The sequence below is a fragment of the Myotis yumanensis genome, unplaced genomic scaffold, assembly GCF_028538775.1.
Source record: "Myotis yumanensis isolate MYYU_CA2020_CCGP unplaced genomic scaffold, mMyoYum1.0.hap1 SCAF_4, whole genome shotgun sequence".
NCBI lineage: Eukaryota > Metazoa > Chordata > Mammalia > Chiroptera > Vespertilionidae > Myotis > Myotis yumanensis.
The window spans coordinates 92,578,761-92,595,710 of record NW_027223755.1 but is presented as its reverse complement, the minus strand read 5'-3'; the positions used below and the strand labels follow the sequence as shown (position 1 = coordinate 92,595,710).

General features: G+C 38.5%; 1 protein-coding gene across 2 annotated transcripts in view; it reads right to left on the bottom strand.

The window, feature by feature from the left end:
• The window catches only part of GSPT1 (G1 to S phase transition 1), a 39,693-nt gene that overhangs the window by 4,923 nt on the left and 17,820 nt on the right, over positions 1–16,950 (bottom strand). For both annotated transcript variants that reach the window (XM_070412963.1, XM_070412964.1), the window contains exons 6-12: positions 14,170–14,247; positions 12,908–13,088; positions 11,925–12,079; positions 11,634–11,774; positions 10,507–10,600; positions 9,313–9,393; positions 596–769 (exon numbers count right to left, since the gene is read on the bottom strand). In XM_070412963.1, coding sequence (XP_070269064.1) covers positions 596–769; positions 9,313–9,393; positions 10,507–10,600; positions 11,634–11,774; positions 11,925–12,079; positions 12,908–13,088; positions 14,170–14,247 — 904 coding nt within the window. The remainder of the gene's footprint in view (positions 1–595; positions 770–9,312; positions 9,394–10,506; positions 10,601–11,633; positions 11,775–11,924; positions 12,080–12,907; positions 13,089–14,169; positions 14,248–16,950) is intronic.

The following is a 16,950-nucleotide window of genomic DNA, read 5'->3' as shown; positions in this document are numbered from 1 at the left end:
AGACTCTTTCCCCTAGTGGAAACCTTTCCCTTATACCTCCCCCAAGGAATCATTACTGCTCACATGCTACTGGGTTCCCTCCACCCCCAGATGTGAACATCATAGTTTTATCCATTTCTCAATATCTAAGGTCCAGTAAAAGTAAACAACCTTGCATCTGGCATCAGAATTTAATTTGATTAGTTATTATACTTTGTAAAAGAATTGAAAAATTCTGTGAGCTACACCAATAATTTATTCTGTCACTGTCCTGGGGAGGGTCAGGTTACTAATAAGAAAAATTTGGGCATGTTTTTCTGTTTGGAGAGTTATTTGCGCTAAAGGAACAGACAAACCATGACTTCCAAGGCAACTTGCTCTATTTAAAGTGAAAGACACTGAGTAATGATATAAACAGATTAGAAAAAAAGGAATTTACAAAGAATACTATCTAACCAGTAAGAAGACCTTATGGCTGTTGTGACACACACACGATTTATTCTATTTCAATTCCCCTTCTACACACGATGACATGTCATCAATAACCCGAACAAAGGACATTTAAATTTCATTTGAACAGTAAACATCACTGAGATAACTATAGTAACTGGTTTACCTGGGCATCAAATGTGCGTCCAGAATGACAAAGATTATTAGGATCACAAAGTATAAATCCTGGAAGAATCTCCTCTTCTTCAATTCCTTTCAGTCTGATTTTGAGGTTTTCACCTGGGGCTACAGAATCAGTTTCTACATCATCAGAAAGGATTCCAAGAACTTCCACGTTGTGCTTAAAAAGAAACCGAGATTGGAGGTTTTCTGACACATTCACTCATTGCATTGCAGACCATAAAACAACCTGTTTATTGAGTTGTTGCATTTTTCTGTGCTTGCTGATTATCCAAAATACTTACTACATTTGTATGACATGAACTTTAATAAAAATCATACGCCGAAGGACAACTGCCAATTAAAATTATCTGTTATCCATTTGCACCTCCGGGGCGGCCCCTTCGCCTGTGCACCTGGTGGACATCTTCAGATCACTCCAGATTACAACTTTACCACATCCACCAGCGACACACTCAAGGGGCAAACTCAGTGAGCACCAAAGCCCCAATGAAGCAAGTATTGTTCCATAGGGGTGTCTCCTGCACTTCCTCTGTAGTCACAGCTGGTTCTCACATCCAATTGGCCAGGGGGTCAATACCTCCCAAAGACACTAACATCCATCAAGGCTAAACTACACAGGACGGTGCACACAGCTCATACAGGAGCATACCTAGCATGCCCTGCTCAGGTGACTGGGGAGGCTGAGTCACTGGGCTCTACAGAACATCTACTACACAAGGCCACTCTATCAATTCCAGGAGACATAGCAGCTCTACCTAAGACACAGAAACAAACACAGGGAAGCAGCCAAGATGCAGAGACAAAGAAACATGTCACAAAGAACAGAAGAAAATTCCAGAAAAAGAACTAAATGAAATGGAAGCAAACTACTAGATAGAGAGTTCAAAACAATGATTATAAAGATGCTCAAGTAAATTAATGAAAACTTCAAGGAACTTAGTGAGAATATCAAGGAACTTAGTGAGAAGGGACCAGTCAGAAATGATGGATATACTAACTGAAATGAAGAAAAATTTATAGTGAATCAACAGAGTAGAGCAGGGGTCCTCAAACTTTTTAAACGGGCCAGTTCACTGTCCCTCAGACTGTTGGAGGGCCGGACTATAGTTAAAAAAACAACAACTAGGAACAAATTCCTATGCACACTGCACATATCTTATTTTGAAGTAAAAAAACAAAATGGGAACAAATACAATATTTGTATTTGCATGTGGCCCGCGGGCCGTAGTTTGAGGACCCCTGGAGTAGAGGATGCCAAGAATCAGATCAGTGACTTGGAATATGAGGAAGCAAAACACACCCAATCAGAAAAACAAAAAGAAAAAAATATCCCAAAATAAGAAGATAGTGTAAAAAGCCTCTGGGACAACTTCAAGCATACCAACATATGCATCAGGGGGTGCCGGAAAGAGAAGAGGAGGAGCAAGAAATTGAAAATCTATTTGAAGAAATAATGACAGAAAACTTCCCCTACCTTATGAAAGAAATAGATCAGGAAGTAGAGCCCCAAACAAGATAAACCCAATGAGGCCCATACCAAAAAACATCCCAGCAAAGGTATCATTTAGAATTGAAAAGTCAGATAAAGAGCTTCACAGACAAGAAAAAGTGAAAGGAGTTCATCACCACCAAACCATTATTACATGAAATGTTGAATGGTATTCTTTAAGGGGAAAAAAGAAGATAAAAAAATATGAACAATAAAATGACAATAAATATGTATCAATAATTGAATCTTAAAAATCAAAATAAACAAGGAATCTAATGAACAATAAACTGATGAGTAAAATAGAACCAGAGGCATGGAAACATGGAACAGACTGATGAATCTCAGAGAGAAGGGGGGCAGTGGGAAGAGATGAACCAAAGAACTTATATGCATACTAGAGGCCCGGTGGATGCACAGATTCATGCACCAGTGGGGTCCCTCAGCCTGGCCTGGGCCCTCTCACAACCTGAGAGCCCTCGGGGGATGTAGTGCGAGAAGCAGCAGGCAGCCAGGGAGGAGCCCAAGCCCGGGCCGGGCACCGCACCACTCCTGCTCAGCCCAGCCCCGTTGCGCCGGCCGTTGGGTAGCATTGCCGTAGAGGGAGGAGAGACTTGTGGAGGCAGGAGAGACTCGCGCAACCACAGCTGCAATCGCCAGTCATGAACCCTCACCATCCATGAGCCCGGTGTCTGGCGCCCATCTGTCAGCTGAGCTGCACTTCCGCTGTAGAAGCACTCTGACCATCTGGGGGCAGCTCCTGCATTGAGCGTCTACCCCCTGGTGGTCAGTGCATGTCATAGCTACCAGCTGGTCGGCTGGTTGTCCAGTTGCTTAGGCTTTTATATAGACAGATATGCATTACCCATGGACACAGATAGTAGGATGGTGAAGGTCTGGGTTGGGGTGGGATTGGGCAGGGAAAAAGGGTGGAAGGGGACATCTGTAATACTCAACAATAAAAATATAATATCAAACATGGATTTTAATTTTATGGATATAATTTTTATTGTGGAATTTAGGATTTAACTGACATATATTCCATTACCTATCAATCCCCAAATACCTGAAGAGTACTTTTTTTTTTTAATCCTCACATGAGGATATTTTTTTCCATTGCTTTTCAGAGAGTGGAAGGGAGGGGATAAGGAGAGAAAGAGAAACACCAATGTGAGAGAGACACCTCAATTGGTTGCCTCCCACACGGGCTGCCGACCAGGACCAGGGAGCAAACCAGCAACTCAGGTACATGCCCTTGACTGGGAACCAAACCCACAACCCTTTCGTGGGCAGGCCAATGCTCTAACCACTTAGCAAATATGGCGAGGGCAAGAGTATACTTTTGAGTTAACATTTTGATGGTTGCAAGATGGGAGAGGATCTGGAGGGTGAGAAAGGGGAGAGGATTTAAAATAAGCATACTAATAATTATAGGTTTTCCTTCTGGGGTGATAAAGTATTCTGGAATTAATGGTGATAGCTGCACAAATTTAAAAAAGATATATAGATGGGGAAATGTTAAAAGTAATACCCACAAGTATTTCCATTTGTGCCCTTTGAGATAATTCAGATTTTTAAAACATCAACCAGAAAACTGCCCGAGTTGGTGTGGCTCAATTGGTTGAGCATCAACCCATGCACCAAAAGGTCACTGGTTTGATTCCCAGTCAGAGCATGTGCCAGGTAGCAGGTTGGTTGGGTGTAGGCGGGAAGCAACCAATCAGTATTTTTCTCTCACATCAGTGTTTCTCTCTCTCCCTCTCTCTCCATCCTCCCTTCCTCTCTCTAAAATCAAAATGGGAACAAAAATATTTTCAAAAATATATACCAGAAAACCAAATAAAATAGCCTTCAAGACAAAACGAATTATCTCATGATAGTAAATGAACAGTGAAAAATGCAGATCAATATATTCCATACCAGAATGCTACAGTCACTTGCTAAGCTCTAGTACCTTTACCCCTTTTCTGCATGATATTCTTTCCCAAAAGGTTGCTTATATCTTAATGATACCTGTTCTACTGAAATTCATCCTAAGTGAAATAGAGCCATATTTGTTAACTAAGTTCTTTGTAGTAACAGCAGGATAAAGGGGTAGATCTTAGCAGTTCTACCATGTACAAACTATTGTTCACTATTTTTTTGCCCTTATAACCCAACATAACAATCCCTTATGGCCTTGTATGGCTAAACACAATAGAGCTAGTGTAAGATTAACTTAATCCACTTGGTAATCTCAGTCAAAGTTTAAAAACAGAGCAGGCACACTCTATCCCAGTGGTTCTCAACCTTCTTAATGCTGCAACCCTTTAATACAGTTCCTTATGTTGTGGCGACCCCCAATTTCATTGTTACAAATTGAACATAATTAAAGCATAGTGATTAATCACAAAAACAATATCCTATATAATAAAAGGCTAATAAGCAAATAGACTGAACGGCAGAACAAATGAACAACAGGTCGCTATGATGTGCACTGATCACCAGGGGGCAAGAGCAGGACATAGTGGGTGTTGTTCATGGCCAGATGGTAAAGCAGGTGAGTGGGAGTGCCAGTCCAAGGCAGGGTGCCAATCACTGTCATCAGGGTGAGCCTCTGGTGGTTATCTAAAAATTCTTTGCTCCCGTGCACAAGTCCTGCCCTGCACTTTACCCACTGCCGGCACTGGAGCCACCACTCGCACCCACTGCTGGCACCTGGTGCCAGCCCCAATTGCTCAGCGCCGTCAGTGGGTGCAAATGGCGGCGCCGGCCCGATCACCCCTCAGGGCTTCTCCACCTCCCCCTGCTCCTGAGGGGAGATCAGAGCAGCAGTCACCGCTCACACCTGCTGACGGCGCCAGCCTCGCTTGCACCCACTGCTGATGCTGGTCCCAATTGCTCTGCACCATGAGTGGGTGCAAGCAGGGTCGGCGCCATCAGTGCATGGAATTGGCAGCAATGGGAGTGGGGCTGCCAGCAGAGAGGGGACCAGGGGCCACAGCAGGAGGGGCCAGCAGGGGCATGAAGGATGGGCCAAGAACCACCCCTGTGCCCACCGCAGCCTCACAGCCCACAGTTCCTTTCAAGGTACACGAATTCGTGCACTGGGCCCATAGTGTAATTATATACGTGTTTTCTGATGGTCTTAGGCAACCCCTGTGAAAGGGTCGTTCGACCCACAGGTTGAGAACTGCTGCTCTATCCCCTCTGGGAAGCCTTTCCTTTATACTCCCCCCAAGGAATCATTACTGTTCACCGTAATTACTCAAAAATTAAGATTGAGACCAACAACTTCTCTTAGTTTATGAAAGGTATTAAAGATAACTAAACATTTCCATATTCTCTAGAGATTCAACATGTAGCTGTGCAAGGAGTGAGTTTAGGCTATATTTAAGCAATTTGATAGGGATAAGTGGTTAACATTTCTAAGTAAAGGGTATCTACAACTGTCTTCATAGATGCCCCATGTCTTGACTGAGGTGTGATACCCTGTCTTATCAGTTCAACAAGTTTTGGAGATAAGCCTGCAATGTGTTTACCAATTATACAGTACTAGAGGCCCGTTGCAGAAAGATTCCTACAATAGGGCTTCCTCGGGCCAATTGCGCCGCACATGGGGGGGTCCCACCGCCCAGGGCCGCACACGGGTCCCGGCTGGTGGCTCGTGCTGGCCCGCCCTGCCTGCAGTATGCAAATTAGCCACCATCTTTGTTGGCGGTTAATTTGCATATCGCTCTGATGGGCTGATGGGAGTAGCGAAGGTATGGTCAATTAGCATCTTTGTCTTTTATTAGATAGGATATGATTTTAAATGTTTGAGTCCACATTCCTAATAATAACATATGAGCTGGAGTTTATACAATATCCTTTTGGTATCTCAAATTATCAGAAATGAGCATTCAGATTACTGCACTGAAGTGGGGGAAAAGCCACTTTGCACTAAACTTGCAGATTCAGTTAACTCAAACTTTTTTTGCATACAAACTCAAAGCCAATTTTTTAGTATCAAAGCAATATTCAGAAATTCCTTCACACAGATAGTTTTTTATCCTCCAATAACACTTCTTTTGCTTCACTTTACTGCTACAGCCCAGCATAGGAAGTAGAAGTAATGCAGGCATTAGAAGCATAGGCTTCCATAGACTCCTTAAGAACCAGAAGTTAACAAACCAGCAATCTAAAAAAGGTCTAAATATCAATCTGTACATTAGAACAATTTTGTAAGTAGCAAATGAAAAAATCAATTTTTAATTTTACTCATTAATTTTTAAATACTGTGGTAAAATACAGAACATAAAATGTATCCCCTTGAACATTTTGTCAGTCCAATAGTATTAAGTACATACTGTATACAACCAATCTTGAGTTCTGAAAATTTTTCATCTTACAAAATTGAAACTACACCATTAAACAACTCCCCATTATTCCCTCCCCACAAGCCCTGGAAACCACCATCTACTTTGCTTCTAAGAAATCTGAGGACTACTCTAGGTACCTCATAGAACTGGAATCATTGTGACTGGTTTATTTCAGTTAGCATAGCGTCCTCAAGGTTCATTCATATTGTATAGCATATGTCAGAATTTCCTTTTCTGTGGTTGAATAATAATCCACTTATACGTATGTACATTTTGATTATCTGTTAATCTGCCAGACACCTGGGTTGCTTCCACCTTTTGGCAACTGTGAGCAATGCTGTTATGAACATGGGTGTACAAATATCTCTTTGAGGCTCTGTTTTTAATTGGGGGGGGGGGGTGTTACATACCTAGAAGTGAAACTACTAGATTATATATATGGTCTTATTCTATTTTTAATTTTTGGGGGGGAAACACCATTATGTTTCCCATGGCAGCTGAACAATTTTACATTCCCACCAACAGTCAACAAAGGCTCCAATTTTTCCATTGCCAACATTTGTTATTTTCTGGGTTTTAAAAAAAGGTTTTTAAAATTCCCACCCAAGGATATGTTTTATTTTGAGAGAGAGGAAAGGAAAGGGAGAGAGACATCAGTTGCCTCCCATACCCACCCTGACCAGGGATTGAATCTACATCCTTTTGGTGTACAGGGTGACCCTCCATCCAACTGAGCTACCTGGCCACGGCTATTTTCTGGTTTGTTTTTTATAGTGGCCATACAGATGGGTGTGAAGTATTTTCTGATTGTGATTTTGATTTGCACTTACCTAATGATTAGTGATATTGATCATTTTTCATGTGCTCTTTGGCTATTTGTACATCTTTGGAGAAATGTAAATTTAAGCTCTTTTGCTCGTGTTTTTAGTCAGGTGGCTTGTTTTTTGTGTTGAGTTGTAGGAGTTCTTTATATATTCTGCATATTAACCTCTTATCAGATTTAGGATATGCAATTATTTTCTCACAATCCATAGGTTGCCTACCCATTAATTTTCAAATGTAAAGCAGTATGACATCTGTATCTTTTAAATATTTAACTCTGTTCCACAGAGATTGAGGACAAAAGTAAAGTGAGTTTTCAAGGCTCACTTAACCAACTATAAGATATGCTACACCTGCCCAGTAAGTAATTAGTATAAAGTGACAGCTTACACAGAGAAAAGCCACTCTGTCTATAACAGGGGTGGGGAGCCTTTTTACTGCCAAATGCCATTTGAATATTTATAACATCATTTGCGGGCCATATAAAATTATCAACTTAAAAATTAGCCTGCTATATTTGGTCAAACATTTAATTAACTTGCCCCTAATGCCTTGGCAGGGCCAGACCAAAGCTCGTAGGCCAGACATTCCCCACCCCTGGTCTATAACTAGTATATTAAGGCCCTTGCCTATAGTGAATTGTACTTTTCTTTCTGTGGTGGTGAAATACTCACCACATAACATTTGTCTTTTTAAATCATTTTACACTGTACAATTCAGTGGCATCTAATACAGTCACACAATGTCCTACAATCATAACCACTATTTAGTTCCAAAACTTTTCATCACTCCAAAAGGAAACACTGTACCCATTAAGCAGTCATTCCCCATTCTCCCTTCCCCAACCCCTGGCAAACACCAATCCCACTTCCATTTCCCATGATCAACTATATTTCTAATGACTACTCTACACAAATTCAAACCGACTATTATTTTCATTCACTAGTCACTGACTTTCAAGTTGCAGAAAAAGTAGGCTTTAATGCAGAAACACTTTAGAATAAAAATACTATGGTGGAATACTCTAATCCCCAATGCCTAAGGCATCAAGAAACCCCAGAGTATAATTTGTAAGGTGTCAATTATACTTAAACACTATATTGACAACAGACATCTTTTCTAATTCACTGTGCCTGGAATTGAGCATGGTAAAAAAATTCTCATTTAAATCTAACAAAATATCTGATGATTCAGATCTGTTTCCCTACATTAAACAACATTTTTGGAGTTTTAAGAGAAGCCCTCTCTGGAAAACAGGTAACTTTCTTAGTAACATGTCATCTATAAATATCACTAAGTGAGCAGTCACAAATAACAGAAAGGAATAATTCATAGAAATATTGCATGTTTTAATAAAACCCTCTCCAATGATGAAGAAATCACAATAAGTAGGAAAGAGTCAAGACAACTACCTATATATATAAAAGCCTAATATGCAAAGTGTCCCCTCGGGAGTTCGATCACTTGCTTGCTATGATGTACGCTGACCACCAGGGGGTGTCACGGAACAAAGGAAGGCCCCAGCTGGCAGCCGGCAGCCAGTAGGCACCCTACCCATACACGAATTTCATGCACTGGGCCTCTAGTTTATGATAAAGACAAACGCTTTACTCTTAAAATTAGGAACATAGCTTAAACATATTATGTTATAGTATCCAATGTAACCACATACAAAAAAAGAAAGAAAGCTAACTGTATTGTGATTAAACCTGAGTTTCCACCCTTGGCTCACTTACTAATCCAGTGTATTAACGGGAGCAAGTCACTTAATCACTCCAGATCTCTTCCATCTTGTAAAATAAAAGAGCTGAAGTTCTCTTGGTGCAGCTTTTAGCTCTACCACTGTGTTAACACTGGCCTCTCCCCATTTGTCAATGAATAACGCCACATATTTTTTTCTTAAGTTTTATACCTGACATTAATAAATGTAATTCTGGATTTTAAAAGTTAAGTTTATTTTCATGGAAATCCCTAACCTTTTGAAAAGTCCTGGCTTCTTGCTAAAATTTTCAAGAGAAAAGCTAAATGGGAAAGGACATTATTAATTCTTACCTTGTTTGGCATCATCACAAGCTGCTGGCCTTTACTAATAGATCCTGATTCCAGCTTTCCCAGGACCACAGTGCCCATATCCTGTTGAAATTTAAAATTTAAAAAAAGTTTCAAATTTTTATTACCACTCTACAACAGTTCAACAACCCCATGTGAAATCTTGCAGGGCTTACTCATAAAATAAAAATAAAAATCATTAGAACAAGTGGTATAATACTTAGAATTAATCTTAAATACAGGATAGGTAACAAATAATCTATAATACCTGCCTCATAAGCATGTGAACAACTATAGTACCAATAAATAAGTATGCCTAAGATTTAAAAAGAAAGCATGGTACAGGAGAGGGCACAGAATTTTGTTTGAAGATCTGAATTATTTGTTCAAATTCAGGTTCTTGCAATCTCTGAGCCTGTTTCTTTATCTATAAAATTAGAAAAGCAATACTTGTTCAAGAAATCTAGTATGGAGCCCTAGCCAAAGTGGCTCAGTGGGTTGGAGCATAGTCCTGTACACAAAGGTCAAGAGCTCAATTCCTGGCCAGGGCACATACCCAGGTTTCAGGTTCGACCCCCCATCGGGCCACCTGCAGGAGGCAACTGATAAATATTTCACTCTCACAATGATATTTCTCTCTCCTCTCTCTCTCTCTCTCTCTCTCTCTCTCTCTCTCCCTCCCTCCCTCCCCCTCCATCCTTCCCCTTCCCTTTTCCTCTCTCTAAAATCAATAAAAGCAAGTCCTCAGGTGAGGATTTAAGAATAAAGTATTTGAGGAGGGGCAAAACATTACACTGATATTGCAGTAAAAATAATGATGCTTTTTTTTTTTAAAAGTAGAACATCCGGTTAGGTGAGGTTGTGGTAAAACTAGCACTCATATACTGCTGCTGGCAATATAAATTAGCACAGTATTCTGAAAGGTTATTTGCCAATATGCATAAACTTTAATGTGCAAATCCTTTTGAGTCTAGCAATTTCACTTGTATGAGTTTCTCTCTAAAAGATTATTGGCTCATTGGGAAACAGATGAAATAATTTAAGTTGGTTGAATAAATTATGGTCTATACCACAAAATAATAAGCAGCCATTAAAAGAGACATCTATGTTGTTATTAAAGTTTTTTCATAATTTAAAACAAACACAAAACTACTATTTCACCTCCCATAAACCCAATTTCTTGAACATTTTGGGTACCTTGTATTTATCCACAATTGGCAGCCTGATTGGTCCATCAACTGATCTATTGAAGTTTGGCAAATTATCCAGATATGGAATAAATGGTAATCCACTGAGAACATAACAATATCCATTAAAGAGAGTCAACATAAATATCAAAATATTAAGTTACATGACTGTATCTTTATACAAAAAAATGGTTATAATCATGTTTTCATTCTACCCATGTACTCGTCTCATTAATCCAATTTATTATTTAATTTCATTTATTCCTCAGAAAATTAAAAATAAAATAGCTGAATATAATATGAAAATAGCTGAATATAATATGAAAAACCTCCCCATTAACACTTGAGATTTAGAAAAATATTTTATAGCAAATAGCCCACATGTTGTAATAAATGACTGCACTCTTTTACTTAATTTTTATGGACTTTTCCAGCTCTGAAATGAAGATTCTATAAAATAATTTCCCCTTTAAAGCTACACTTTATAGGACACATAAAATACTGTCAAGACGGCAATGCTCTCCAAACTGATCTACAGATTCAATTCAATCCTGTTAAATCCCAGCTGCCTTTTTTGCAGAAACTGTCAAGCTGATCCCAATGTTTATATGGAAATTCAAGGAACCCAGATAACCAAACAATCTTGGGGAAATAACAAAATTCAAAGATTCACCCTTCCCAATTTGAAAACTTACAAAGCTATATAATAATCAAGAGTTCACCTTATAAAAAAAGTAGCCTAAAGTGAAATGCACACCTAAATGTCAATAATAGGGTTCTAACTCTTCCTAACTGGATTAGGCAGTTTTCCTATGTATGACACCAAATGTACAATTGGCAAAAGAAAAAATAACCTAGATTTAATCAAAATTAAAACGTGTTATGCTTCAAAGGACGCCATCAAGAAGGTGAAAAGATCTCCCACAGAATGGGAGAAAACATTTGCACATCATGTATTTGATAAGGGACCTGGGGTACCCAATGCACAAAGAAGTCTTACAACTCTATCACAAAAAGACAACCCAGTTAAAAATGGGCAAAGTTCCTGGTATTTTTAAAGCCAAAGTTACATTCATTATTTTCTTAAATTACTTATTAAGACATAAACTCTTTTAAAGGAAAAAAAGAATTACTTACATGTACCAAGGACAGAAATCTGATTGCTCTTTAAGATTTGCTCCAGTCAGTCCTGAGCAGGGCATAAAGTGAATATCCTTTTTGGGATTGAAGCCAACTTTTTTCAAAAATGGCACTAGTTTCTCTTTACATTCTTCGTATCTATAACATTTATAAGTAATCCAATTATAATATAAAGCAATTGAACTCTAGTTTCAATTTTAAAAATGAAGTTTAGAAAAACCACAGGGGAAAAACATAACAAAAGCATCCTTTATTTTACTAACATGTCTATAAGATATGTAAGCTTACCTCTCATTGCTCCAATTCACTGTGGGATCATCCATCTTATTAATGAGCACAATTAAGTGTTTTACACCTGCTGTCTTTGCCAACATTGCATGTTCTCTTGTCTGTCCTCCTTTTTCAAATCCAGTTTCAAACTCTCCTTTCCTGGCAGAGATTACCTATTCCAAAAAATCAAATAGTTTATTCTTACACATTCAGGTATACCCTTCTAGCAATAAAATGTCTTTCCTTTCGGTTTTATCAGAAGCTTTCTGCAAAAATATAGAAGAAAATTAGTCATAATATACATGCTTTCAAATATCACAATGTCTAAGTGATTTAAGATTTAAGTATAAATGTTTCTTCTGATCCTCAATTTTCCAAATTCTAGTATGCCTCTATGTATGTTACAAATTAAACATGTATATGATTTAGTGCTGGAACAGTGATTTAAAAAAATTGCAAAATGATGGAAGGCCTCAAAAAAATAGATAATTTCATATTCATACTCACTGCCTAATTTGTAGGCTTGGCATTTAGTGGACACTAAGTTCTGACACATAATAGATAATAGCAATGGCAGAGGAAAGTTGAAATATATTTTCATAAGTAAACTAAATTATAAAGACTTCTTGCACAGATCAGTAAGACAAAAGTGAAAATCGTGACCGTGTATATTATAGTTCACCACAACCTAAATTCCAGCTTTTACAGATAAACTCAAATATTTAAAAATTTAAGTGGGGTCCGACTGGCGTGGTTCAGTGGATAGAGCGTTGGCCTGCGGACTGAAGGGTCCAAGGTTCGATTCCCGGTCAGGGCACATGCCTGGGTTGTGGGCTTGATCCCCAGTGTGGAGCGAGCAAGAGGCAGCCAATCAATGATTCTCTCTCATCATTGATGTTTCTATCTCTCTTCCCCTCTGAAATCAATAAAAATATATTTTTTAAAAAGTTTAAGTGGGGTTGCTAACAAATATTAAGGTGAATTAGAAATGTCTTTCTTACCAGTACAGCCAAATCAGCTTGAGAAGCACCACCAATCATATTTGGGACAAAACTCTTGTGGCCAGGGGCATCTAGAATTGTGAAATGCTTCTTTTCTGTTTCAAAATAGGCACGACCCACTTCTACTGTTTTACCCTTGTCTCGTTCTTCCTGATTTGTGTCTAAGGCCCAAGACAAGTACCTGAAATAATTTTAAAATAAGAATAATACTGATAAGAACATGAAAATTTCTAAGATATTCTTCTACCATTAAAGGTGTAATTGATGACATCTAGCTTTATGTCCATCATACATTTAAACCAGTAACAGAACTAGACAGAAATGAAAATTAAGAGAGTAAAACTTATGTTAATGTGGTTCCAGCACTTGGAAATTTTACATATATCCAGTCAACCATTCTAGAAGCAAACATTATTTATGAAACATACACAGAAAGACTACTTTAAGTACCAATGCTAATATCACCATGAGTTAATACGTTCCTCTATATTTCATTTTTATAATCATCTGTCACAAAATATGAATAATGGCTGTCTAAGGATGTCTTTTTAACGTGAAGGCCATTAACCTGCCACTTGGGAGCAATAGTTACTTGCTAAAATTATTTCAATATTATTTGCCATGTAAAAATTACTTATTTAAGTTCAAATCATCCATAATAGAAGGCATTAATTTAGATTACCTAATCATCTGTATTTCATAGTATATACTCATTAAGATTTTCCCTTTACAGAGCAATATAACAACAAAAAACACACCAATGCCCCATTCAGATAAGCTTGTTAACTTTTAAAAAATAAGATAAGGTTAGAAAACTGAAAAAAGTTGACCTTTTCTCTCACCATTCAATGGAATCATTGTCAATAATTCCTTCAATTATTTTTCTTTCCATTGTTTATTTACATAGTTAATGATCGTGTCCTAAGTACTATGATGTTTCCTGTTTTCTTCCCAAATTCCACTGTAACATATTCTATTCCTGGCTACTATAAATTCTTTAAATGCAATTTTATAGTGGTTAGATAATGGCCCAATTAAATGGCCCAATTAGAATATATTCAATAAGCCTTTTAATTGGATGTTTGGATGTTTCCAAACTTTCTCTGTGCAAGTTTTGAAGTCATCGGGAAATGATCTAGACTATGTAGTATGAGGGGAAAGAAACTTCCTTTGTTATGACACTATTTCAGTAGACTACAAAAGCATTAAGTGGGCAGCATTTCCTTAAAAGTAATTTATAGTATCATAAAAGTTTAGTATACCAAGTTTCTCTGTTTTTCTCTTTAGCTTCTCTTTCATATTTCTCAAGTGTCCTTTTGTCAACCATTCCAGTCAAATACCTGAAAACATTTAAAGAAACACAAATTACTCAATGAAATTAGGAAAACTTTAAATCACTACAAAAGGAATTTCAATTCTAAATATAATGAAGTAAAGGTACCTCTGGTGGATGCTTGAATCAGGAAACTTTCAGTAGAAAAGTTATTTGCATAGTCTCAAATTATCTCCCACAAAATAAAGGGGAAAAATCATAACTTTATGGTGGAGAATCCTAGTAACACCTTAACCAAGTAATTTTTAGCAAATATCACCAGTAATAAATAAAACATACTGAATATTGATATCTTTTACCCCTACTGGATGCCCTAAGAGTACAACATGTCTTTGATGATATTCTTGCCCAAAATGCCTAACCTCAGTGTGATTGTAAAAAACATCAGTTAACCCCAATTGAAGAATCTATAATAGTAAAAGAATAATATGCTAATTAGACCTGACGAAGCCATGGCTGCAAGGGAAGCTTGGGTCCCAGGTGCTGGAGGGAAGCCGGTGCCAGCAGCCAGGGGAAGGAAGGCCTACTCTTGCAAGAATTTCAAGCATCAGGCCCCTAGTCCTATATAATAAATGGCTAACATGCAAATTGACTGAATGGTGGAACGATTGGTCGCTATGGCATGCACTGACCACCAGGGGGCAGATGCTCAATGCAGGAGCTGCCCCCTGGTGGTCAGTGCCAGAAGCCCTGAGCCAGGCCCACAGTTGGTGAGCACAGTGGCTGTGGCAGGAGCTTCTCCAGCCTCCGCGGCAGCACTAAGGATGTCCGACTGATGGCTTAGGTCCTTGTTGGACATCCCCTGAGGGCTCCCAGACTGTGAGAGGGCGCAGGCCAGGCTGAGGGACGCCCCCCTCCCGCGAGTGCATGAATTTCCTGCACCGGGCCTCTAGTATCCTATAAAATAACTGAATAGCAATCTTCAAATGATGAAGGTGGTGAAAGACAAGACTGAGGAAATGTTGCAAGTTAAAGGAGACAAAACAAACACAAAATGGAATTCTAGAACAGAAAAACATTACTGCAAAAACTGGTGAAATTCAAATAGATCTGTAGTCTAATTAATAGTATTATAGCAATGTTAGCTTTTTAGTTTTAATGATTATACTACAGTTATGTAAGATGTTTCCATTAGGGTAGGCTAAGTGAAAAGTATATGGGAAGTATGTACTTTTTTTTTACAACCTTTCTGTAAAGTCTAAAATTCATAATAAAAGTTTATTATATTTATTTATTATTTATTTATTTTAGAATAGTTTATTCATTTTGAGAGAGAGAGGAAGGGAGAAGAGAAAGAAACATCTAGGTGAGAGCTCAACATCGGTTGCCTCTTGCATGCACACTACCAGGAATCCAGCCCACAACCCAGGCATGTGACCTGACCAGAAATCAAACCAGCAATCTCTTTTGCTGCACGGCATGACACCCAACCGAGCCACACTGGCCAAAGCAATAAAAGTTTCTTTTAAAAAGCAAATGTAAATGTTATATAAAATGATTCCAACAGTGTTGTCCAGGCAATTAAGTCTTACTAATACACTTTAATACTTTAAATATATTATTTCTCAAAGTGAGATTATCTATGTATATAAAAGACTAAGCCACCATTACAGCCAGATGACCAGAACGACCGGTTGATCAGTCACTATGATGCGCACTGACCACCAGGGGGCAGGCGCTCAATGCAGGAGCTGCCCCTTGGTGGTCAGTGCACTCCCACAGCCAACCTCCCACAGCCAGCCAACCTCCCACGGTCCCTCCCTCTGTCCCCTTTCCCAGCCAACAGGCCCCAGCCAACCCAGCCCCAATTGGGACTGGGTGAGACAGCCCCGATAGACCCTGATCGCAAGGTCAGACCTAGGGCCCCCCACCTGTGCATGAATTTCGTGCACCGGGCCTCTAGTTTTAAAATACTTAGGAATTCCAGTTCTAGCTTTCATCTCTATGGGGTTCTCTGTGCAGTCATCTGTAGTGCATGTTTCTAACCATTTAAGTATAGAATCCCAGTGAAATACCAATGAAAATTACAGCCCATAACCAAAAAATATACATTCTTCTAACACATCATCAAATGGGCCCAACACTATTATCCGTAGAGCCTTAGAAGAGGATCCTTGTTTTAGAGTCTGTTGGGGAATCTTCAAAAGTGAGAATTGGAAAGATTATCAATTAAGATTACGAAACAAGACAAGATGATGATATCTAGATCCTCTGATGACAGCTTTAAAAAATGGGTCTAATCTAAGAGGGATTAAATATTTAGGACCTGTGAATTTAAAAGATTTTTCAATACTAGATATGTTCCTGAAGGCCAACCATGGTGTCTTCATACCTTAATAACTTACATAATATAATAAAAAATTATCTTAGCATGTTAGCCAGACTACCTTATATTTGATTAAATCCACATAAATTTAAGGAGTTGATGATGAGAAAACGCCAGTTCTCTTTATGCACCAGGTTCAAGAGCTGGTTTTTATTATTTCCAAGAAAATTATATTCAAAGAGTAAAATTTCCTATAAGTGAGGGTTGGTTCTTTATTAGTTTTTATAAAAAATGTAAAAGGTAATTTTCAGAAGTATATTTAATTCATGTTACATCAGAGTCTGACAGTGATCACGAAAGAATTTTAGTGATGGCCTATAATCCATCAGAAAATACTAATGATCACATTGCAAAAATTACTCCTTAATATCAGTCTTCTCTACA